At 42.2% G+C, this 27,479-nt stretch overlaps 1 protein-coding gene across 1 annotated transcript in view; it reads right to left on the minus strand.

Annotated features, from left to right (window-relative positions):
* Positions 1-27,479, minus strand: part of LOC147032849 (ras-related protein Rab-3A-like) — a 97,125-nt gene that overhangs the window by 37,302 nt on the left and 32,344 nt on the right. Inside the window, exon 4 of the mRNA XM_085870786.1 lies at positions 3,768-3,892. Within this exon, the coding sequence (XP_085726912.1) occupies positions 3,768-3,892 (125 nt within the window). The remainder of the gene's footprint in view (positions 1-3,767; positions 3,893-27,479) is intronic.

The raw sequence follows: 27,479 nt of genomic DNA on the forward strand, positions 1-27,479 counted from the left end.
TTGGCTCGGGTTCGGGAAGAAGCTTTTTGAAGGCTTTTTGCTTCGGCTTGGCTTTTAGCAGTCCTTCAGATTCTGCTTGGCGAGAGTTGAGACTTTTGGTTGAGTAAGCTTGGGCTTCTGCTTGGCGAGGGTTAGGGTCGAGGCTTTTTGGAGGCTTATTGAAGGCTTTTCAGAAGGCCTACGGGTTCTGCTTGGCTGGTTCAGTGAGCTTCGGCTTCTGCTTGGCTCGGGTTAGGGTTGAAGGCGTTCTGGTTCAGCAAGCTTCGGCTTCAGCTTGGCGAGGGTTGAGGCTTTTTGGAGAGCTTTTTGCTTCAGCTCGGCTTTTCAGCAGGCCTTCGGGTTCTGCTTGGCTCGGTTCGCTTTTTGGGCTCTGGCTTGGTTCATCGAAGAGAGTCGGCTGCTTTGTTCATCGGGAGAGAGTTGAGCTGGTTGCTCGGCTCGAGCTGCTGGTGGTTGCTTCTTGTTCTCGGTTCGTGTTGTGAGAGGCTTTGTTCATCGGAAGAGGGTTGAGCTGGTTGCTCGGCTCGGAGGTCTTTGTTCTCCACTTGGGTCCAGGCTTGGTGCGACTCCTTGGCCTCATCTTGGAGGTGGTTCTTCGAGGAAGCGACGCTTCGACGGGAAGGATCGGTGCCTCGTCTCACCAGCACGTGTTCGGAAGCGCGAGAGGATTCGCTGGAGCCCGGGAAGGATCGCGGCTCACGGCGATTGGATCCAGCTCGCTCTCGCTGAAGCCTGGGTCCGAGCAGCTTGAAGACCACACGAGGTGTGGAGGTTCGAGATAGGTTCTGGGTTATATCCAGTGTTCACAATGTGATTTATCGAATTTATTTAAATACAATGTTTCTTGTTACATTTTTTGTGTCAAATTCACCTTCTGAGGTAGTCAGCATGTGCAGAAGAGGGTTTTACATTGCAGATGCTGTTTTCTCGGAGTGGCAATTACACCTCTCAGTGGTCTGTCGACCACAGACGTAATGACGTCAGTGAATGACCGAAGAAGTTATGACGTCATTGCGCCTGTCAGCGGTGACGTCACATGTCGCCATGCAAACGAATGTAAAAATTAAAAATATATATCGCCCAAAATTCCCAAAACTCTCCATCTGGCACGATCTCAAATAGCCTATGCTGTTCATTAGACCACAGACCACCCGCATGCCGAAAGTGGCGACAATTTCAGAGGAGAAACGTCAACAGAAATAACATATATATATATATATATACCTATATCAACGGCACTCACAACCCATACAACCTCACTCCAAGCACCCCCCCCCCCAAACATGATTGTTTTTGCTTCATATGCAGCCTGTGGTTGTTGGCTGCATCATTTTCTGGAGGTGTGGCTGTGCCGCTGATGCAGTGCCCCCATTACCAGTTAGCTGGTACGCATTTTGCCAACCTCAGAAGGAAGACAGGCTGAGTCAACCCACCTGGTGATATTTCAACGGCAGGAGCTTGAACATAAGATCTAAAGCCAGCCACCTCAACCGTTCAGCCAACACCAGGCTGACAAACATGATTAATAGTAAATGTCATTTTAAACTTATCCTGTGCATCGATAAGCCCCAGATATGACCTTCCCATCAAAGTGATTGTGATGTCGGTAAGAGGGTCTCAAAAAAGTCAAAAGGTAAATGCGCTGTCGGAATTTGTTCATTTTTCAACCAATAACCCCCTTCACCCAACCTAAAAAAGACAAACACCATGGGCTCTCAGTGTGCCTACCTCACTACGATCCTCCCCTCTCCGCCCAGAGTTCCTTGTTCATGTTTGCAAGTAAGCTAATATTTGGGCAAGGCAATTAAGTAGAGATTGCCTGCTGAGCAAATAGGAGCTGGTGAGACTTGGATGAATGGATGAGAAAGCCAGTGGGACAAGACCACATATGACAACGATAAAGAAAAACTCCGACTCTACCAACCTGTCTGTCATGGGAGGAGCAGAGCCTACACTGCAGAATGACTACAATTACACTCAAGGCTCTTGGATTCCATAACCCGCAAGAGCATAAGCTGAGATCTGGCAACACATCAAGCTATGGCAGAAAACATACACCATGGCTCCACTTTCTACTCTCAGGTAATGCGAGCAGCCAATAAATGGCTTAGTTTTGTGGATTTTCCAAGACACCCCTGTCCTGGAAGCCAGCCAGCTTACATACCTGATCAGTCTCAGAAAGATGATAGCAAACTGCCCATCCAAGCAATTCCAAAGTCTGAACCTTAGGCAGAGGTTAGTCGTAGAAAATAATTGGAAGGCTTTATGTTGTGTGCATGTGCACGTGAGCACGAGTTCATTCAGGCTTGGAATGACAAATCCAAGGTGATTCACTATTTTTCATTTTCTTAAGATTGTTAGACAAAGATGCAGCCAGAGCTTGCCTGTCAAAGGTGCGGAAGAGCTTCTGGCACAGAGTGGGGTCATCTCTAAAGGAATATCTATGGAGAATTTTCCCAAAGAGGCCAGGCGTTCAGAAATATAACTAGAGATAAGGTTACGACCCAGGGAACCAGCATTAAAGGCTAGAGCACGACGTATTATGCCAGAGGGTTGCATATTGCTTATGGGCAGGAAGAAAAATGCGCCAAAAAAACAGGAGAGCACACCGGAGGTCATTGGCAGAAAGTTTACTGGCCAGGGCTGGTTGCCAGAGAGTGTTAAATGCTCAAGGGATTGCTGGTGAGACTGATGTGACATCCTCCTTGATATTCAAAGAAACCATCTATTACTGAGTTAGTCGGAGAATGTCTAGTGTGGAGTGACCAAGGCAGAAGCCAAATTTATCATTGCTCAGATATCAGTTGGAGAAAAGGTCAGTCGTGAGGTTGGCTGAGATTATACAGTCGGTTCCATTACCTTTCTGATCATGAGAAGGCGGCTAAGTAGTCTGTAATTCAGAGGGTCTGTCTTGGTGCCCTTTTGGATGAGAATGATGCAAGCCAAAGGTTTTAGTGTGATGGTAAGAGATCTCCCCAAGAAGGATTGCAGAAGAATAGTGAAAGAGGAAATAGCTCAGCTCTACAGGCTTTGAAGACGAATGTACTGATGCCATCAGGACAAGTTTTCGATGACGTGCAGAGATATTTCACCGATGTAGGTGAATAGCTCGCTTACTCCAGAGAATGGGAGGAAGATTTCTAACAGTGAGAGAGGGATTGGGAACCTGAGCTTTTAAGTAAGGACAATTCAAGCATTCCATTTTGCCCATCGATTCCTCTGCCTAATTACTTTCGCCACCGAAGACGGATAGAGGTTGTGTTTTCACCCCTGCTTGTCTGTCTGTAAGCATGATATCTCAAAAAGTTATGAACCGATTTGGATGAACCTTAGTGGACAGGTTAGGTGTGTGATGAGGACGAAATGATTTGATTTTGCTGAAGATGTGGATCCGGATCCAAATACGATAATATTTTTCAGTGATTCTTCACAATTGAGAGATCGGACCAAAAACAATATATAACATGATATTTCAAAATCATGTGGACAAAACATGGTATACGAGTTGGGTGTGTGACAAGAACAATGCGATTCAATTTTGGTTCAGGTCCAGATGCAGATCTGACCTTTCAGTGGGATACAAAACGTAAACTGTTTAGCCTGGCAGCGTGGTGCGCTCTATTTAGTGCTGTTCTCATTTTATGATATTCTCACTTCAGCACTCTACACAATGCATAATTTAACTACTAAGCTTCTCCACTGTATGAAATTATAGGTTTGTCAGAACACAAACTACCACACTGTACCATACCAATTAGTTCACCCACCGAGCTGTTCAGCAAGTTCGCGTCCACGCTCTTCACTGACAATGCGCTCGTTTTCCATTTCACACTTGTTACCTACAAGGATAACCTGTGCATTGTCCCATGAGTAGGTCTGGATTTGGGTAGCCCTGAAAGAACAAGATGGGAACAAAGAAAGATCAATTTCACACACGTTATATAATCACTATTATAATGTCCTAAAATGGTAAAGGGAACATGCAAAAGAATGACCCATTCAATATCTTTAAATAATGGTAGTGTCATGGTATGATTCTTTGTACACCTGCTTTTTTTATTTTTAACTTTAATCATTTAACTTTTACAGGCAAGCAAAGTGATCACAGTGGTTGACAAATGAGGTCCTAAAAGGAAAGCAACCTCCATCCATTCAACTAAAGATTACAAGAGGTTTAGGGGATTTTTCCAGACTTATGGCCCAAAGCCCTTTACTTATCATCTTATACAAGTTATGGTACCTTTGACATTCCCTCAAAAAATATACATGGTAATGCTGACTAAATTAAATACTCCCCCGATGAGTATTGCAGACAGCATCAAAAAGGTAATTGCTTCAGACTACACCTAGACCTTGCCACATTTTCACTGGATCAAAGAATGAGTCATATAACAGGTTCATCTGAAGCATCCCACAAACGAAAAAGACCAAACCATTGTATGTCATTGCCTTTGATGTTTTATGTGGTTAGGCATTTTGATTGTGCTACATGCATTGTGGTGAAATGATGCTCTCACCTCCTTTTCTTGGAAGGGCTGATACACAAAACTCAATTTGATGAGGTTCATGCATAAAATCCTAAAGACATTGCAATTCAAACTAGAGAGTTCACAGATCACTTTACCCCACAGTCTAAGGAAGAATCAAAAGACATGGGCAGGGTCTGCGGGCAGCAAATTTGATTGGTCGAGACGATGTAAAATGGTGTAATATTTTGCCCAAATACTGCTGAATGAAAGGTTTTAGAAAGTGCCAACAAGGTGATTTGTGTTCTATAGTGTTTAAGTATATAATTCAATTAAAATGAAATAAAGATTTTAAAGGTTGCAGGAAAAAGAAATTCCTGGAAGTTTACTGCCGTTGATGCAGAGTCTTTTACACCACCTTATTTAACACGTTACATGAGTTCTTCGTGCCCGTTTGTGTTCTTTATCATGTCCTTAAAAACAGTAAGTTTAGTGTTTGGAACGATTTTCAATTTTGTTGAAAGTCCAGACAGTCAGATAGACTTAAAAAAAAAAAAAAAAAAAAAAAATCCGACCCGTGTCCGAAGGAGGCGGTTCAGCTTGGCATTTTTAATATGAAATAGGCAAAGCCTAGAAATGAATGAAAGCCATTAGATTCACCCTTTAGAACCCCTTAGAATTAAATACGGTGGGTTAGAAAGGGTCGTCTTCTTCATTTTTGATGGACAGATGGAAGGAAGGACATGCATAAATACTCAAGTGGCTTCACAGCTTAAAAACCATCTCACTCATCTCTGTTCAAATGCAATTGGGATAAATTCAGAGCCAAAATACTGCTAAACTACTGGTTTGTGATTTCAGATTAATGTTCAAAATATAACATTCAATTGAAATTAAGTTTTATATGCATATGTGTGAAAAATTACACACCCAGATGGGAAATCAAACCCAGGTCCTCAAGTAAATCATACAAATGCTCTTTACCAGAAAATACCAGAGGACCTGGGTGCGTAATTTTTCACACATATGCATATAAAACTTAATTTCAATTATAATTGAACAGGCAAACAAATATTAAATGTATATGACGGAATAATTACACATCCAGATGGGAAAAATCAAACCCAGGTCCTCAGGTAAACCATACCAATGCTCTTTACCAGAGGATATCAGAGGACTTGGGTTTGATTCCCATTCTGGGTGCGTAATTTTTCCAACAAATATACATTTAATATTTGTTTGCCTGTTAAATTATAATTGAAATTAAGTTGTTCCTCGATCATAAACTGATGTTTACAGAGAGACAGAGTGAACCAATTGCTTAACCTCGCTTTTCACTTCAAACGTGTGGGGTAATGGCATCCACCACGGTTCAATATCCTGCTTGTGTGAGAGCTAAACACGAGATCAAAACCAGTTTCACCCCAGTACATGCATTTACAAAAGTGATCGTTATTGCACTACAAGCTAAACAGTGTCAGAGAAGATGGTCTCAAAAGGTAAGAAATGTTAAATTGGTATAAATGGTGTAAACATGTCAAAAGAAGAATATTCCTTTTTGAAGGAATAACTGCAGAAGAACCAGACATTTCTGCCATACTTAAGTTTGCAAGTTACCCTCGCCAGAGGAGAGGGTATTGCATTTGGGTCCGTTTGTCTGTTTGTTACTTGGCAATTGTTTTTTTTTTTTCTCACAACTATGTTGATCGCTTCCGTTTGTCTGTCCGCTCACCTTTAAATCGCTTACAGGTCACAATTTCAAACTGATCTTCATGAAACTTCACCAAATGGTAGAGTTGGTGATCTGACAGAATCCTATTTATTTTTGAGGTCAAAAGTTCAAAAGGTCAACTTTTTCACGTTTCAAAAATTGTCAATTTCCATCCGTGTTTGATGTCGATAGGCTTAAAGGTCGAATTTCTAAAATCCTCAATTTTCATCCGATCGACTTCAAATTTGAAGAGCATTTGCATTTCAGCGCAATGAATTCAACAAACTTATTTTGAGGTCAACATTGGCCCAAGGTCAACAAGTCAGTATTTCTAAAATCCTTAATTTTTATCCAATTGACTTGCAATTTGAAGAGGATATATATATATATATATATATATATATATATATATATATATATATATATATATATATATATATATATATATATATATATATATATATATATATATATATATATTTCAGATCACTGAATTCAAACAGACAATTATTTTTCAGGTCAACATTCACAAAAAGATCAGCATAGACGCCCAAGGTCTATTTCACTAAGGTGATATTTCCAAAATCCGAAATTTTTATCTGAATGACTTGAAATTTGAAGAGCATTTGCATATCAGCTTAAATGAATTGAACCAACTATTATTTTGAGGTCACCATAGGCCAAATTTCACAAATTGTCAATTTACATCAGATCGACTTTAAAATTTGACTTGAACAGGATTTTCATATCAGCTCACTGAATATAACCACCAATTGCTTTTGAGGTCAGCATATGCCAAAAGGTCAATAACTTCGTATCACTTTCTAAAATCCTCAATTTTAATCTGATTGACTTGAAATTTAAACAGGATTTGCCTATCAGGTCAATTAATTTTAAGGTCAAAAGGTCAAATTTCTAAAATGGATGGGGCCAAAAACTATTATATATATATATATATATATATATATATATATATATATATATATATATATATATATATATATATATATATATATATATATATATATATATATATATATATATATATATATATATATATATATATATATATATATATATATATATATATATATCCTGGTGTTGGCGCAGTGGTTAGGGCAGCGACTTGGAATCCAAAAGATCCTGAGTTCAAGCCCCGTCGGGCCACTGAATTAATACACCAGGGGGTTGACTCAGCCTGTCATCCTTCCGAGGTCGGCGAAATGAGTACCAGTATACTGGGCCGGTGTATACCCCGTTTAAAATAGGTGTACCATATCCCGGTGTCGTAAGAGACGACCAGGGTTGCGTCAGGAAGGGCATCCGGCGTAAAACATGTGCCAAATCACGATGCGGATCATACGGATGATCCGCTGTGGCGACCCCTAACGGGAGCAGACGAAAGAAGAAGAAGAAGAAGAAGAAGAAGAAGAAGAAGAAGTATATGTATATATATATATATATATATATATATATATATATATATATATATATATATATATATATATATATATTGTTGTAGATTTCTGCCAGTTTGGCGCGCACACGACCTTTTCAACCCAATCCAGGCCGCGTGTCCACCGAACGAGCAATCCAGTCGTAGCTTCCAGATCAACGCCGAAGCCCAGCTACGGGTGTTGTTAACCACACCATAGATGAGCCAACTCTTCTGTCCATGCGCTAGAGGGTCGACTGCCGAATTATCGATGTACCTAATTATTCGCGCAGACAGAAATGCCGGGGATCTAGACCTCAACGAAGCCTGCACGAAAACGAGCCGCTTAAGCAGCTCCTTCCGTTTGCCGAGCAGATATATATCGCCAAGCCCCGTCGGACCCGATTATCTTATCGGTGTTAAAAACCAGCTAACATTCTGAACGTTCCATGGCAGTCAATGTGAGGAAGGGACGCAATGAGCAGGTGACATTTAAGAATGGGGAACATTTATTTCCATACACAGACATGCAATGAATGGGGGGATGGGGAAAAAGACACGAGCAAAAACCTCGAGCAGAGTTCTATTATTAAATGTAAAGCAAATACAACACAGGCACTTAACAGTTTCCTACTTATTAGACAGGGCCACGGACACTCGTACGCACACACACACCCAATAAATGGAGGCTGATGCCTTTAATAAGGACTTCAACACTGAGGACAGATGAGCTGAAACCCAGAACCTATCTCGAACCTCCCCACCTCGTGTGGTCTTCAAGCTGTTTGGACCCGGGCTCCAGCGAGAGCGAGCTGGATCCAATCGCCATGAGCCGCGATCATTCCCAAGCTCCAGCGAATCCTCTTGTGCTTCTGAACACGTGCTGGTGAGACGAGGTGCCGATCCTTCCCGTCGATGCGTCGCTTCTCCGAAGAACCACCTCCAAGATGAGGCCAAGGAGTCGCACCAAGCTGGGAGCCAAGCGGAGAACAAAGAGCTCCGAGCCGAGCAACTAGCTTAACTCTCTTCCGATGAACAAAGCCTCTCTCTTCGAAGAACTAAGCTAGAGCCCAAAAAGCCAACCGAGCCAAGCAGAACCCGAAGGTCTGCTGAAAAGCCAAGCCGAAGCAAAAAGCCTTCAACCCTAACCCGAGCCAAGCAGAAGCCGAAGCTTACTAAAAGCCAGCCCGAACAAAGCAGAGGATCTCTTCTTTATTCTTATCGGCCCCCTCCCCCACTCCCGGCATGACTCATGTCCCCGTGCTCCATCCACCGCTCAACCACGGGTGTGAGGGAGTTGCTTACGTCATGAATCACGGGACGGGAGGGCTCTTCTTCCTCTTCCCAGAAGAGAGGGAGGGGCGTCTTCCTTTGTGTTGTGATCGCTCCCTAACTATTAAATTAAATCACAGCGCACTTATTCGATTTCTGCCCATTAAACAATTGAAGGTAAGCTATCTATAGGACATGCACTTATCGACATATCTGAGCTAAAGGAACCTGAATGTTGTGTGCGATCGAATTCCAAATTCGTAACAATACATACATACATACATATATATATATATATATATATATATATATATATATATATATATATATATATATATATATATATATATATATATATATATATATATATATATATATATATATATATATATATATATATATATATGACACGAGGTGTGTTCAAAAAGTATCCAACCTTAATTTTTCGTGCGTAAACAAATGAAGCTAGGTAGGCGTGGTTTGGTGCACGTATGTAGGCGTTCCTAATTCGTATGCGTGAATATTTTCCCGCCTGCAGAAGCTGTCAGTCGCTGACAGACCGCCGATGAGTGAGGAAGTGTAAGTGAGCGCCGTCGGATTTTCGTTTTTGACAAAATGACGGAAAAACTTGAACAACGCTACTGCATCAAATTTTGTGTAAAGCTTGGCGATTCCCAAGTGAAAATGATCCGCAAGATTCAACAGGCCTTCGGGAACAAAGCAATGGGCACCACACAGATAAAAGAGTGGTACAACCGCTTCAAAGATGGTCTCACATCAGTGGAAAGTGAAGCACGTTCTGGAAGGCCCTCAACATCCCGAAATGAGATCGTCATTGACCAAGTGAGGACCCTGCTGATGCAAGATCGTCGAATCACGATCAGAGAACTTGCAGACGAGGTGGGTGTCAGCATTGGATCCGTTCATTCCATTGTGACTGAGGATTTGGGCTTAAGGAGAATCTCAGCGAAGTTCGTGCCAAAGCTTCTAACGATCGAGCAGAAGCAACTTTGTTTGGAGATCGCACAGGACATGCTGGAGACTGTGAACAGCGATCCCAACTTCTTCAACACAGTGATCACAGGCGATGAGATCACAGTGATCCGTTATTTTGTCAAAAACGAAAATCCGACGGCGCTCACTTACATTTCCTCACTCATCGGCGGTCTGTCAGCGACTGACAGCTTCTGCAGGCGGGAAAATATTCACGCATACGAATTAGGATCGCCGAAATACGTGCACCAAACCACGCCTCTCTTGCTCCATTTGTTTACGCATGAAAAATTAAGGTTGGATACTTTTTTTAACACACTATATAGATATATATATATATATATATATATATATATATATATATATATATATATATATATATATATATATATATATATATATATATATATATATATATATATATATATATCATTCGATCTCAAAAAGTTATGGACGAGTTATGACAAAACTAGGTGGATGAGTTGGTTCGGTGATGAGAACAAGCAGATTAGATTTTGGCCCAGACCCAGCCAATCAGTGGGATACAATACATGAACTGTTCAGCCTGGCAGAGGTATGGGCTCTACAGTGCCCTCCTTCTTTGTTGTTATGCCAAGTGTCACTCTACGAGTGATTTTTTATTTGTCTGTTTGTCCGCACAGAAAGTGTGTTCTCTGCAATCGCTTGTCAGATTAACACGATATTTTCACCAGAGGAATAACTACTCATGTAGAATGTTTTAATGATAATTATGATGTCACAGGTCACATTGTGTGGCAGCCATGTTGGAAAAAAAGAAAAAACTTTGGACCTCTATCTCCAAACCCACACCAAGGAAAAAATTGAAACTTGGCACATGGCAAGTACCCCTCATGGGGAATAAGTGCGATTTTAAAAAATGATACCATAGGCATCTTCATTATGACATCATAATAGCATATGTAAAACACTCCATCTGATCAGCATGAAAATTTATGAGGGTCATCTTGGGATAAATTGATCCACTGGGTTCTTTTTTATTTATTTTTGAAAAAGGCTCACTTGGCTGTTCCTGGATGGGTTTGAGGTTGGAGTAGCAGCAGCTGGAATTGAATCCTATCCAGGTTCCTCCTGATGACTTCATCTTTGCTTTTTGCTTGTTTGGGTTCCTTGTGATGACTCCAATGCAGGACTGAACCTATTTGGTCTTACATGTGATCTGAAATGAATTTATTTTAATCCGTTTCTCAACACCACACAAACCTAGTTCTGGTGAGGGTCTGCAATCTCTGATTCCTCTTAGTTTTTATGATGCCATAGGTGCCTTCCTTATGATATCATAACTGCATAAGTGGAATGCACCATCAAATCACTATGAAAAAAAAAATTGATATCATCGGTCATGTGGTTCAGCAATCATATTGCTTTGTTTTCTTTTTTTAATATAAAAACGTTCAAACATCTTCTCCGATACAGCTGAACAGATTGAAGCGATACTTTACAAGTATGACTACCTATCCATGAGGAACTAAACGTTGACATCCATGATGTCAGATGTCACATGGTTTGGCAGCAATATTGGATTTACCCTAAAACGCATTAAAAATAAACTTCTCCAGAACGGCTGAACAGATCGAGGGCAAACCATACAAATGTTCCCCAAGCCTTCGGGATACCAGGGTATTCACGAATAATTGATAGGTCGCATGGTCTTGCAGCCATATTGGATTGAGCAAAAATCTTACAAAAATTCTCTCTTGAACTGCTTCATCGATCGATGTGAAAATTTACAATTATGATCTAGTCATGATAAGGAATATACATTTTAAATTTCAACCTGATCAGATGCATGGTATGGCAGGCAGAATTATTTTATACATTTGATGTTTTTTGTTTTTTTGAATAAGGCTCTCTTGGCTGTGCATGGATGGATTTGAAAGGAGCAGATTAGCAGCTGAAATGCAAATCCTATCCAGGTTCGTCCTAATGAATTAGTCTTTACTTTTTGCTTGTTTATGTTCCTTCTGATTACTCCAATGTAGGACTGTACCTATTTCATCCTGCACGTGATTTGAATTCAATTTATTTTAATCCCATTCTGAATTCAATTGAATAATAATAAACGTCATGGGTCAGGGTCAAGTGCCCGATCAATGCAGGGCATCTTGGTACCCAGTCGTCACTACCAGCAGTTATAAAGTGGCAGTTTTAGTTAGTACATAAGCACCACACAAAACAAGTTCTGGCGAGGGTCTGCAATGTCTGATTTCTGTTTTTCTTGTTCCTGTGCAGTATGTTTCAATGACGTGCATTGTTACTAAGAGGCCAATATTGCTGGGTGGTTTGAGTGTTCTCAGAACAATAAGCTCAAACTCCATGCATTGTAATGTTATCTTTCATGCAATACATTTATGAGCCTTCCACTGAACCTTAGACTAGTGCAAGTTAACAAATCGTGTTGGAAAAAATAAATACTGCAATTGATAATATTCAAGTGATCGCCATAGTCACAATCGTATCACATATTCACAACATCATATTCAATCAATACTTCCTTGAGGTCTCGTCACCATATTGAATATTGATGACTCGATGAGAGCTAAATGGATGGAATTAACATTTAAGGCTGGGACAACCCAGAACACTATATGTATTGTTACGGTTCTAGGAACCGTATGCATTCAAGTATACAGGTGCCCCGAAGTTAGTGATGCCGTTAAGTATATGTGTAGACAGAACCCCTCCTTGTGTATAGTGGGAAATCGAAGGGGTGCATTGCGACGTTTTTTTAGTTAGGGTAATAAATCTTTATTTCCCCTCTTATTTGAACCACAGTACCTTTTTCTCGCTTTCCGAGGTGAAATCTTTGTGAGGTACCTTTGTGGCGAGTGCAGTCACATGTGGAGGGGGCAGGCTCCCGCATGACCGAAACTCCGCCCAGAAGGGGCGGACCCATGGAGGCCCTGTCCAATCAGGGCGGGCAGTGACGTCAGTTTTGACCAAGGCCCCACCCCGCTGAGGGAGGTCGATGGACTACGAAGGGACCCTCTGAGACGCGCGTTTGTTGGAGTTCAGTCAAAAGGCTCAGTTCAGTTCTGCATTCACTGGAGCATTCGTTGGAGTTTTGCTGGAGTCTTGAGTTCGGTGTGCGAGGAGGATTGACAGACTGAGAGCTTTTTCATGAGTCTGTGGGTGGTGGTGCATGGCCGTTCTTCGTTGAAGCGATCCGTCTGGTCGATTCCGATAACGACCGAGGACACCTGACCTCAACAGGGTCTCTCGCTGGGTCCTGTCCGTGAACCTGATCCCCGCCCTGCTCCGCTCGGGTTCCTCCGCAGACATGAGCCCCACGCATGTGACTGCGGGCCGAGCTGCACGACCATTGGCAGATGCCGCACCACGGAGCACCCCTCCCTCCAACGTGCTGGTACCCAGCCGAGCCGCGACCCCAGCTCGTCTCTCTCCCTGGCTGCGAGGTTCCTTGGAATTCACGTGTGTGTGTGTGTGTGTGTGTGTGTGTGTGTGTGTGTGTGTGTGTGTGTGTGTGTGTGTGTGTGTGTGTGTGTGTGTGTGTGTGTGTGTGTGTGTGTGTGTGTGTGTGTGTGTGTGTGTGTGTGTGTGTGTGTGTGTGTGTGTGTGTGGTGCCGTCTGCCAAATACAACTGTAAAAGTGTTTTCGATCATTGTAAATCTCCTGTATATCTGCGATAAGCTTGCTCTGTGTCCTTCTTGCTGTAAATAAAACAATTGTAGAAATGTTCCAGTTCGTTTCTGTCCTTTCTTTCATTGGTCCAGCATGGTTCGGATCTGAGTTTTATCCGGGTCTTTGTTCCCGTTAATCTGCTCATCCGAGCCGGCACGGCTTTGAGAGTTCCCGCTCGACTGCACCCGAACCGGAGTTGGTCGTCTGTAGTTGGAACACTACCACAGTCGGTAGAGTGACCGGGTTCGAGCAAGACGTGCCCAGGGAGGGGTTCCCCCAGTAGACGACACCGCGTGGTTAATTAGGTAAATTGGTTCTCGACAAAAGACCCTACACTACGTGGTGGAGGTATTGGCGTCCACAGTCGGTTAAGCGACCCGCCGCCTCACGGAGTTATCCGTGAGTGAGGCCTACAATTCCAGGAGTCTGTTGGGAGGCGATGTAACTTCCCCCACCTAGCCGTCGTTTTCGCCACCGGCCCCCGGCCCGCAACAGTATATATAATTTTTTAACGGCCATTCCCACCTTGTGGGGTCAGCCGGGGAAGTTTTGACCCAAGTCTTTCATGAACTGACTGGCTAGGTCCGATGGTCGATTAAAAGTGACAGGAATTTTGGCTTTAACAAGGGAGCAGATGATAATTCACCTACGTTTTGCGAAGGACACCGTGGGATTGTTCACATCCACAAACTAACGTTGGCATCTGGGACGCCCAGTTTAACTTCCATCCAAGAGTCACCACTCGCATTGATTAATCACCCTGCCTGTGAAACATTGGGATGACAGTTTATAGCTGGGTCAGCATTCAAACCCAGGCTTGACAGCTTAGAGGTGAGTGTGCATACCTCTACGGCCTAGGCTATCCTGCCAGCTCCCATTGAAAACTGGGACAAGGAATTGCTGGTGTGCACTGCTGTGATTTTATCCATGACACATTGGCCAGTGTTCTGTCTACATATTATGTTTACATGGTGACAGTCCCAACAACATGGTACTGGTATGTTTTTCATTTGCCTTTCATGCAATCTCTGCTGCCCAAACAAAGCAGAAGTTTTGTCCACTCACAGATCCACCCTGAAAAATAGTTCTGTATAAATTCTATACAACTCAATAATTCTACAATACACGATAATACAAATTCTACAGAATTCTGTCGAACATTTTTTGCAGGGCATGGTTGCCCCTGGTTGTTTAATCATGGAATTGTAGCCAAGAAGACAATGACAGACAGACATGTTCAATGGCAGACAAAGCTCTCATTGTGGCCTGCTTTGAATTAGGACTGTTCTTTAGATAAACTCTAAAGAAGGCACAAGGCTAACCGTTCCAACTTCAATGACTATATAAATCGGCCAATTTCACAAAAAGCAGAAACACCTTTAAACTGTGGTTCAAAAGACATGTTCCATACACACACAGCAATAGTTTTGGAGGAATGAAATGAGGGCTCTACAGTGTGGCATGAAATTAGTTTCATTGTCATAAACGTATGTTAAAATAACAAATCTAACTAGAGAGTTAACAGAACATGTTACCCCTATGAAGCTTTCAAGTATACAATTCAATTTAAATAAAAATAATGATTTTAAAGGTTGCGTCATTGAAAAAAAAAGTTCCGGAAGTTTACCGCCATTTATGCGCCTTCTCTTCCACTACTTTATTTAAAACATTACATTAGTTATTCGTGCCCGCTTTATGTCCTTTAGGACATCCTGAAAAACAGTAAGTTTCCTGTTTGGAATGATTTTCAATTTTGTTTGACTGCCAGACAGGCAGAAAGAGTAAAAATATTATCTCGCTCCTCTCTGCGTGTGTGCAATCGGGACAAATTCAGAGCCAAAGTATGGCAAAACTACAAGTTTGTTTTCCGATTCACTTTCCAAATATAACACTGAACTTAGATCAAGTTGTTCTTCGATCATAAAATGATGTTTGTGGACGGTTTTGGATGGACAGACAGAAGTGAAACTATTGCTTAACCCTGCTTTTCACGTCGTATGCACGGGGTAATAATGCAGAAGATACATAAATAAATAAATAAATAAATAAACAAACACCACTCAATTTTGTGCTGTTTATGGAAATAAAAAGCACAGAATTGAGTGAAGTGTTACTTACAGCATGGCACAACACACTCAATGCTTGCCAAAAAATAAAAAAATTAAAAAAAAAAATTTCCATACAACACAAAAACCTCAATTTTCAAATGACATCACAGAACCATATCTGCAACATGGGGAATACAAGATGGACATTACAGGGGGACTTTCAGGAAGGAAAACAGGGAATTTGAAGGAGGTGGGCTTGAGTGGATTAACGGGGGTAAAAAGATCGAGGATTTGGATGGGGGATGATAAGAGGTGGTGATGAACAGCTGTTTTGAAGGCCTGGAGGGAAGAATGGGAATGAATAGAGTGAGGGAGTTTATTCCAAAGGTGGGAAAAAAGAGGAATGAAAGAGTGGTGAGCAGTGATTCATGATTTTTATAGTTTTACCAGAAGGGGGTTGTTGGTGGACCTTGAGCGCCCTGTGGAAATGTGGTGGGGACAAATCGCAGAGAGAGCAGGGGGAGGCGAGATCGGAGAGGAGACGGTAGACAGAAAGACCACTGACCTGCCTGCGGTGAGAGAGTGAGAGGCCTAAAGACTCAGCCCTATTACAACACCAAGAGTGGATTGGAAAAGCGTACCAAACTTATCAGGCAAAAATGAAGTCAAAATCCTACCAACATATGAGAGGTGTCGAGCTCATATATTATCAGTAGAAACACCCACTCCATACGGGACAGGCATGGGACAATTTTAAGTTGGAGGTCACCATCCCAACTTAGTAGAATGTTCCAATGCACACCCCAAATACAAAGAAGGTTCAACACATTTCATCCCACAAACCAACAAACAAAGACCCGGATGTTTCAATCCATTCAACCCCACATCTATGACTACAGTTTTCATGACACTATCACACAGGGAATTGGCATACAGTACTTTAGAATGGTTTTTACAACTTTCGAGAGTTTGTTTTCTTTTTCACGATAACATCCAGTTTTCAAGTTATTCTGTGCGGCCATGCAGAAGTGCATGAGCACGATGATAATTCACCTACTTATGATAATTCCCCACTTTCATGTGAAAGTAAAAATTGGACCACTGGACCTACGGCTTATCTGGACCCTGGCCTAATATTGTAAACTAAATTTGGTAGAAGTCTGACTGATGGGTCTGCAGAAGAAGATTTTTGAAGGAATTTACATGATATTTTTTTTCCCCAAAATTGACTAAACCCACCATTTTGACGTACTTAAATTCACGTGACTGCAATGAGCTTTGCAATCCCCATCACTAGTCGGGAGCGAAACATTATTGCCAAATTTCAGCCAGATTGGATGGAGAAGTCGAAATAGGAGACGGATGGACGGGCAATGCACAGTGACAAACCTTTTATGGAATTCCAATTCCAGATAAGCTAAAAATCTAAGCTGGAGGTGGCCATCCTAACTTAGTGGAACATTTCCAGGCACATGCAGAGCACAACCATCATGTACACCAAGGCCAAGTAGATTAAATTATTTCAGGTTATCATGGAGATAATATTATAATACCTGTATTGTAAACCACTGGGACTTATAATACACTCTCCTACCAGGAGTGGCACTATATGGTACACATTTACATCGATAATTTGCATCCACTCCCCCTCCTGAACCCCCACTTACTTTCGTAAACTCAAACCTGTACACAACGGTTATTTATTCCATTGTAAATTGGTAAATTCAGTTATCTTTCCATTTCCAAGCATGAAACAGTTTTCACACAGAACACATTGATGGATCTCTTACAGATACCAGACTGGGTGGTGTAATGGTTAGACTGTTAGAGCATCCTCTCTGTGTCTGGGAGGTCCATGGTTGGAACCCTGGCTGACTCACATCAGACTTTAAAAAGGTACCCTTGCTTGATGCTCAGCATTTAAAACGACAGAACACTGACAAATAATGCTATGAAGACAATGGCAAATCACCCAATGTAAGTGGTGAAAAAAGTGCCGCGATTGTTGTGACGTCACTGGTACTCCTTGCGTCACTTCCCCGAACCTCAGTGGCTGCATTTTTAATCATGTAATAGTCGTGAGTTGTCTCGTTTGTATGTCCACGTGTGTAACATGTGTGAGTAGCAGCTCCATTATGAGCCAACCATCATATTTAAATAAATTTTAAAAAATAAAAATGAAAATGAAAATTGCGTTTCGGTGAACAGAACTTCCGAGTTCCATGTTTCAGTGCATTTGCGTTTTCTCGCTCAATTATGCACGCTCACTACTATCGTGTGCTCTGATTTGGATGAAGTTTTCAATCTTCAAATTCGACTCGGTTTTCAGCGAGATAGACTGAAATTTGTCCCCCGATAACCACTGGGCTCTGGCTTCTTTCGTGAATCTTGGAAAGTTATCGTGTAATCAGCTGTCAAGCATCTCAAGGTTCATGACTTCAAGGCATCCGATGGGCGGATGGAAGCTTTCGGGAGGAGACATATCGTCTTCAGAAAAATTAGTGGTGAGCGACGGCATTGACCGTGCTGCAGTGGAGAAATGAAAAGTCAAGGTTCCTGAACTTTGCGATGGTTATGACCGATGTGACATCTAGAACATAGATGAGACTGGCCATTTATTTAAGGTATCGGTGGACTCGACGCTTCGTATCAAATGTGAGGACCGCTCTGGTTGGAAATGTTCAAAGGAACATTTGATGGTAATGCTGTCTGCCAATACTCTTGGAGAAAAGGAGAAGCCTCTCATCTTTGGAAAGTCCATCAAGCCAGATTGCTTCAGAAAGCTGGAAAGGAAGGACCTCCCTGTGGATTACCATGCCAACAAGAAAGCATAGATGATGAGTAATGTCTTCAAAATGTACATGAAGAAACTTGACCAGAAAATGGGATGCCCATTGCACGGGGATCTTGATGTTGCTATATAATGCCCCATGTCATCCTTGCCTCCAAATGAAGAATGTGAAACTTATGTTTCTTCCCCCAAATACCACTTCAAAAACACAGCCGATGGATTAAGGGATCATTCAGTCATTGAAGTTGAAGTTCAGGTTCAGGATGAGAGAGCTGAGAAATTTAGACTGAATGAAACTTGACTGAATCATAGCTGATTCAGCAAACTAATGTTCTGCAAGCTATATCCTGGATCTATCAGTCATGGATGGATGTGGATGAGGAGATTATGTAGAAGTGTTTCAAGAGGTGTGGAATTGGAGCTTCATATGCCAATAACATGGAGGCAAATGAAAATGAGGATGAGGAACTGGGCTCTGCCTGCAAAAGCGTTATCCAGATGTCTCTCAGCAAACTTGTGGCTCTACATGCTGGCTGGCTGATAATGATGCGGATAAAGAAATGATTAATGAAGAGGATGATGATGAGAAGGAGGAGGAAGATGATGTCACTTTACCTGCAGAAAACAAAATCAAGAGCATCCACGAGTTTGCTGCAAGCCTTGCCGACATGAAGGCCTTTGCATTGAGCAAGGGTTGCAGTGCTTTTCTGGAGAGTTGAATGGAGATGGAGGAAATGGTTGAGGCCGATTTCTTTAAACTGCGCCAAAAATTTAAACAGACGACACACCTCGACTACTTTAATAAAGTATAACACATCCTGACTGTCAAAATGACAGAGTAAGATGTGAATTAATCAATTAAAAAAAAAAATTAAGAGAGGAAATAGAGGTTACCAAGGCAGGTTTGCTTACTTTACACATTTGGATACTTGTGCTTGAATATCGTCACTGTACTGCAGTCAGCCGCAAACCTGTAAAGAAAAACCACCTGTCTATAAAGGTCACTTTTTCGGTTTCCCTTGAGTGGTTGTTCTACACAGGTTTGATTAGTTGTTTATTAGTGTCATTTAATTTCTGTTCTTGCATGTCCACAAGTTTTTGTTTTTTTCCAAATCAAGGTTGCGTTACTTATTTGTGTCTGTGATGTCATTGAACTCTAAATTAAACAATTTGGGATGAATCCCTTCATCATGACGCAATTGGTATCCCTCAACTTGATGGGCCATCCAAGCTCACAATTCCAAGAAATCTCCCCATGGACATTACAATGGCTAAATGTCAATTAATTGCTTGGAGATTAAATTACGGAATATCGTTCGTCAGATTGTGTTTCACGGTTTGAGCACTGCAGCCATTGCGATAATTTCACCAATGTGGAAATGTTGTCAGGACCTCACAATATTTAATGCTGGTGAAACAAATGTAGCAGAGAGGATTTTCAGTGCACGTTTGTAATCCAAGACCTTTGGTAGAAATTAGCATCAATTGAAAACATTGGCTCCATTCAAGTTGTTTCATGATATATTTTTTAATGCCTTCTATACGAAAGATGGAAAGATATATTCAAACAAATTACATTCAAATCATTCAGCTCCATTTTCAACTTTCTGACAAGCCTTCATTTTGGCATGTGCAAGATAAAGTCCAAACTTCAGAACACAATCGTGTATGAAAAAAAAAAAGTCTCGGTGTTAACATTTTCAGAGCACCGTTATCCTTGCTCCATTGCAGCCAGTGCATTGGACCATGCCCACAAAATTGAAGGAAAGTTTTACCGATTGGAACCAAACACTCAAGAAAGATTTGACATTTACATTGATTTACCACAACAGCAACCTACCAATCAAGAACATCATTCAGAGAAATTCCAAGTTATTACAGAATGATCCTAATATTCTGCCTCAATTTTTTCCAAACAACTGTCTCATTTCATTTAAATATGACGAATTGAAAATTTCCCTGGTTAAAGGGTGATTACCAAATCCCAATGCAGGAGCTTTTAAGTGTTCATAAAAGCCTTAACACCTACATTTTCATCAACGCAACCACGTCAATGCAGGACTCAAAAGCACCTTTAAGTTACTAACCACGTTGACTGCATTCTAAATTGTATTGGATCACCTGCACTCACTTTGGCAGGGAATAAGAGTGGGTGATCATTTCCGTGAACAATTACTTCATGTGAGAACATGTAGTAATTATTCACGGAAATGATACACTCTTAGGTTCACGGAAAAGTCTGGATACTTCAATGTTTCGCCAAATATTTGACCATCTGTAGAATTTATCATGGCATTATAGACAGCCTAAGTTGTGAAGAACAAAACCATTTTCAAAGGCAGCATATCAACACCCAATGGGATTAATAAGCACTTTCATTTATGGACTCAACTCTTAAATAGATACAAGCAAAAGTACCCATCTATCGTGATGGGAAAAGTTTAAGTTAATCCATCAAATTAAATTATTTCATGGACTTTAAAAAAAAGGTTAATTGTGTTGCACTCTTGGTTTCACTCAGAGCCAAAGCTCTGAGCTACTTATATTATACCATCTATCATGAAATGGTGGTGCAACATTGGGTGGTAGAGGTTGTATATGTCCAAAAATAGGGCAAAATATAGCTATTATAAATAACAACTTAGTGTTGAATATCCTACTTGTAAAATAAAATTTGACATTAACATTATTCATGCGGGAAGCATTATTTGCTGGCATAGGTTGGCAACCATTGTGCAGGCTTGATCTCTTGGTCTCTTTCTGTGTTGAAGTTCAAAATAATTTCTACAACACGGGAAGCAGTCGCCGTAAACGGGCGACAGACAGACACTACGGTTCGCAATGTAATAGACTACTTCCTTTCCAAGGAACTTCAACACAAAAAGAGACCATTCAGCCCATCAAGCCTGCACAATGGTTGCCAACTTATGACAGTTTAGCTGTGTTCTATCTTTTTCAAATATTGAGCATCAAGCAAGGAAGCAACGCACCATTTTAAAAGTCTTTGATATAACGAATGACTTGGCCGAGGTTTGAAACGCCAAACTCCTCAATTCAGAGTGAATGCTCCAGCTGTAAATAATTACATCAGTCCACCAAGTATTGAATTGAAGTTTATTTTGGACTTTTTGGAAGCTTATTAGCCTATCCGCCATGCAGTGGAAGACAGGGTTTTGCAATTACTTCTGTGGGTGTCTATCTGTCTGTGACTTTCCAGGCCGTAACATTTTTTTTACAATTTGGGCTTTTGTCATCAAATTTTAAACAAAGCTTTATTATGAGAATATTATATGGAGAAAACAAATTAATAAGTACGTTGAAATAATTTTAATTATTATTATTCGACCCTTTTTATTTTGACCCTCGATTATTATTTAACTTGTTTTCTCAGCAACTTATCCAATTGACAATTTTCAGGGTAGTAGCGACCCCCCTTGAATAATATATTAATTATAATTGAGATATCATAAGTTACGTGGTACGGCAGCCATCTTGGATTAAATGCAAAAAATTTCAACATTATATCTCTGAAACCCCTGATCGGCAAAATTTGAAACTTGGTACATCTCATTCTACTCCTTTTGGGGAAAAATGGATTTTCAGGATGAGGTCATCAGTGAAGTGGCAGTCCAGCCATAAATGTTTTAATCAAAATCCTTGTTTACCATTGAGATTCAGTGTGTATGTCCAGGCGGTACCATTTTTAGCAATTGAGCTTTTGTCATCAAATCTTCAACATACCTTTATCACGAGATTGTGGAGATTCATAAATACAATAAACAAAAATTTAGAAATTTTTTTTTAAACTGTCATTTTCATCAAGTTTAGTTCGAGTCCAAAGCAGACGCAGATGGGCTTTGCATTTTCAGATGCTTTCTCGTTACAGTGGGACCCGCTTAATAGAATCACCCGTATTATAGAATCAAAATCGTTGAGACCGATTCCATTGTATCTAAATGTACACAATTTTTCCCGTTTATTAGAATCAAAAACCCGCTTAATAGAATCAGCTGCTGGCCATCCACTTCGACAGTTCAGCGCCTACTGGCCGCACAGTTCCAACTTTTGCCACCAGGCGGCTGACGTCACGCTAAAAATAACGCTATGCCACTACAGTGATTTCGGTAGTCATTGTACAGATAGGCAGACGGTTGACAGCTGCAGTCTAAGCACTCGGCGTGTCGTTATTTCCACGATGGACAGAAAACGAAAGCGGACGGATCGTTCAAACATTGATAAAGCACAAATCCTGAGGGACTATGACGCTTTGCCCAGAATGAGCCAACGAGAAGCTGCAGACAAGTTGGAAATTAACCAGCCGATCCTATGCAAGATTCTGAAAGATCGAGAGGCCATTCTGAAAGGTCAAGTGGATTCGTCTTCTTCTCAGAAACGCAAGCGAAGCGGCAACGCACCCGATGTCGAACCAGCAATGGTCAAGTGGATTCAAACTTCGAGAGAAAAGGAAGCACCGCTTTCTGGACCTCTGATGCGGGAGAAAGCGGCTCAGTTCGCGGAAAAGTTCAACAACAAGAAGTTCAGTGCGACAAACGGCTGGATTGACCGGTTCAAGAAAAGACATGGAATCGTCCACAAGAAACTTCACGGAGAGGCAGCGGCGGCTGACGTAGGAGGGAAACAACAATGGCTGGACCACGTGTTTCCGGATCTCGTAGAAGGCTTCACGGCTGATGAGATCTGGAATGCTGACGAAACCGGGTTGTATTTTCGGGCCTTACCAGACGGAACGTTCCTCTTCAAGGGAGATCAGCACTGCGGTGGGAAAAAGCTAAAGGAAAGAATCACGGTGCTTTTTTGCTGCTCGATGACTGGTGCTAAGCGTCCTCCTTTCGGTATTAGTAAAAGCAAGAATCCACGGTGTTTCAAAGGCCTCAAAACAATTCCAGTTCGCTACAGAGCCAATTCCTCCGCATGGATGACAGGTTTCCTCTTCACTGAATGGCTCGATGAGTGGAATCGCGAGCTTCGGCGTCATGACCAGAAAGCGTTGCTTCTCATCGACAACTGTCCGGCACATCCCCAATCACTTCAACTGTCGAACATTACTGTGGCATTTCTCCCGCCGAACACAACCTCTGTTCTTCAACCGTTAGATCAGGGAATTATCCATTCATTCAAAGCTCATTACCGCCGTGCCATGCTACGAAAAGTGCTCACTGAGATTAACAACGAGGATGGAGCAATGACAGCGAGTGACTTGGCGAAAAAGATAACGATCCTCGACGCTATGCTGTTTACGGACGCAGCATGGAATGATGTGAAGACTACCGGCATAGTGAACTGCTGGCGCAAAGGAGGAATTTTCATCGGAGCGGCAAGCGAAGGCGAAAGGGTCGAGAGCAATGACGACGACGAGTTAGCCAACCCTCTTCAAATGGATCCCGACCAATGGCAGGACTTCGTCAACATGGACGCCACTCTCCAAACCACAGACGATGATGTCACAGACAAAGCCATCGTTTCGGCAGTCCAACGCGAAATGGGAATTGCTACTGACGCAGACTATGACGCCAACACTAAGGTGGAGGAAGAGGAGGAAGAGGAGATCTCTGTCCCGACCATCAAGGAAATGATGTCTGCAGCTAAGACGATCAGGCTTGGTTTGCTATCACATGGGTTCAGTGACATGGCCTTCCTGCGCAAACTTGACAAGGAGGTCACCGCCATTGCCACAGACTCGTTAAAGCAGGCAACAATCGACAATTTTTTCATTACAGAGTAGGCTCATCGACAAACCTATGTTGTTTTGCTTTGAAAAGTACATATGTACTGTACGTGTAATTGTTTTATTTTCAGTAGTAAGTTACATTGTTTTGAGCAAGTGTGTCATATAAATCAAACTAAATGCTGAGTATTTGTCTCCATATGTGTACTCGACATTTGATCCGCTCGATACTCCACAACTCTGGTGAACTCGGATATTAGAATCACCCGCTTATTAGAATCAAATTTGTCCAGCCCAAAGTGATTCTATTAAGCGGGTCCCACTGTATTGAATGTTATTTTGCGTCACAATGCTAAATGGAGTTTTCCTAAATTAAATGATCACCTTGCACTGCAGCCTTTGTTCAAAAACTTTCCGTTTAGGCTACTGTTATCAACACTGACACGGTTTGTTGAAATGTTATGTTTAAAACATATCTCGGTTGGTATAATGCTCTTCTTCTGGTTGAATGTTGAGCTTTGCCTGCATGTAGAGCTTTTCAAACACAGCACAATAAGTGGCTACCAGAAATGGGACACACACAAATGCAAGGACAGACACCACGGTTCACATTATATAATATATACCTTTTTGATTCCCCATATTTCCCCTTCTTTTTTTGTTTACGTAATTGCCTGATATATGTTCTGCTGTAAATATTTTGTCAATGTTACAACTATATTTCTTTGACCTGGTCTTTCGATGTTTGACTTTTGCTCAACACTGTACATCCTCCCTTCACCCACATTTTACACTTTAACTTTGATCTCTGACCCCTTATTTTAAATTATTATCTGGTCTCTTTATTCTTTGTTCCTCTACCCAACACCATCTAACCATCCATCCACACATTACATTGCCTTATTTCTCCTCTGATGAAGTGCAACACGAGAAACATCAGCTGCACCTAATTTCCTCACTGATAGGAAACACTTTTATAAACTTTCAGTTGATAAAATAATACTGGTAGTGGACAATTTTTTTTAAAAACAACAATGTAAAGTCATTTAATAGGGTATTGGGCCACAAAATGCAGCCAGAATGGCCTGTATGTGCCATGGCATAGAGTCCACCAGCATTGAGAATTCTGCAGGAGGGATGTGGCACCATTATTCCATGAGAAAGTCAATCAACTCACACCTGTTTGATGGAGGTTGAAAATGCTGTCTCAGGCGTCATCACAGAATATCCCATTAATGCTTGATTGGGTTGAGATTTGGTGCACAGGTGAAACTGCAGAATTTTTGAAAAAAGGAAAAACGAGATTTTCTTTGGGTGGTCCGCTTCCCCGGAAAATTTTGAAATGTGCATTTTGGGGGTGATCCTGTCCACATTGTAGCATAAAAAAAAAGAAACAAACGAGAAAAAAAAAAAAAAAAAAAACTTTGCAAATGAGAGCGATATTGTTACGAATCTGGCAGCCATGAGCACTCAACATTCAGGTCCTTATCGAAGAGTTATATCGGTGAGTGTTTCTAGTTAGGGCCCCGTCCCATGTTTAGTGGGCAATGAAGTGTACATGTGCTACAAAGTTATTTTATAGATAGGATTTTTACCGCAACAACAACCCTCTGCTCGCGGCATTATCCGCGCTCTTCGCGGGCTCGCCGGCATGTGTACGTGGGCAGAATTCCATGCCCCAGGCGGTGTGGATTTCACACCAAATATGGTCACGAAGCATTTCGCTCGAGCTTGGCCCAAATATGGGCACAGAGTGCTTCATTCTGGCTGTGCGCTAAATAAGGGTATGCATCATTTTCTGACCAATGGGCGACACGTGGACCAGTCGGGGCAGTCCTTCTCAAGAAGGCGGAGCCGCAACACGCTGTCCACCCAATGGGAGCAGGCGACGGGGGAGTGGACCCGCCCGAGAAACGATAGGAATTGATTGAAGATTGCGTCCCATCTGCTCGAGTGCGCTTCTGTCTGGGTATGCGGCTGACTGCATCCCGCGCATCTCGTCTGGCGCATTACAACAAGCGGTCAACCATTCTTGGGCCGTTCCTGGTCCGTTCTTGGGCAACTGGTGCTCCGGGAAGGTGCGATCGTCCAGCCGCACGATCGTGGCCAGGGAGCCAGCACATTCTCTTCCCTCAGCTTGTCTCCCCTCCCAAGCTGAAGGGGTAATAAAGACCTCGAGGTCCATCACTTTCTGTGTGTGTGTGTGTGTGTGTGTGTGTGTGTGTGTGTGTGTGTGTGTGTGTGTGTGTGTGTGTGTGTGTGTCTGTGGGCCCTGTCTCAAAGTAGAATTCTTTAAATAATTGCTTGTACATTTGATACCCTTCTTTATTCGGATAACTCTGCCTTTACATGCTCCCCTCGTCCCCCGATTATTGTAAATAAATCCCCCTCTTGTTGAATGTACCAGCTCGTTCTTTGTCATTTCTGCCATTAGTTTGCCATGGTGCGTATTGGGGATTAGGAAGGCCGTTGTTGCCGTAATTTTTCATTTGGACCGACAGGCCCCGGTAACCATCCGCTCGGGTTATACACGGTTCGAGCACAGTAACGGCTCGTCTCGCTCGAGGCCTATCGAGGGTGTGAATTCCCTGGTAGCTTTGCCACATGGGTACTTAGGTATATTGAAGTTTGGCAATTAACCCTACCCCACGCGGTCGAATTATTGGCGATTCATGGTCCTGTAGGGGACCCGTGCCTTTCGGACTTATCCGAGGGTCACGACCTAAATTCCGGTGTGTTCGGTGGAGCCGACTCTACTGCTCCCCCTAGCGGTCATGCTCGCCACCGAGACCCGGCCCCACAACAATATTTGGGGAAGAATTTTTTTATTTCACCTTAACATTCATTGCTGGATCCTGGTGTTGGCTTAACGGTTAAGGTGGCTGGCTTAAGATCTTAGGGTCTTGGGTTAGAGCCCCTCTGTTTCTGTTGAATTAACAGCAAGCGGGTTGACCCAGTCCGTCATCCTTCCGAGGTTAGCAAAATGAGTAACAGGGGGCACTGCATCAGCGTTGGCCAGCGGTGGGAGTCTTGAACGTACAAGTGACGGGAATGTCTGAAAGGAATTCAAATGCCACAAGGGAAGGTTAAGTTGCCGAGGTGCTTCGCTGAATAGCCCTCTGGAACCCGGCAGGGCTGAAGGCAGGAATGTTGATGAAGGATTCAAGGAGAAATAGACTTCAGACTCTACAGACGAGCTCCACCAACCTGCGTATAAGGCAACACAAGAAGTGCAAGGTTCCACAAAGCCAAAGAAGAGCTCTTTACACGCGAGCCACACGAAGGTACCAACATCAAGGGAAGAATCGTTACGAGGGAAACTCCACGATAAGGGTTGCCCTTTTCAGCACAACACCAGGCAAAGAAGATCACCGTCGAGTGAAATGCATCTGATAG

This window comes from Eptatretus burgeri, chromosome 2 (genome assembly GCF_056783735.1).
Source record: "Eptatretus burgeri isolate ZD-2024b chromosome 2, Ebu_testis_v1, whole genome shotgun sequence".
Classification (NCBI taxonomy): Eukaryota; Metazoa; Chordata; class Myxini; order Myxiniformes; family Myxinidae; genus Eptatretus; species Eptatretus burgeri.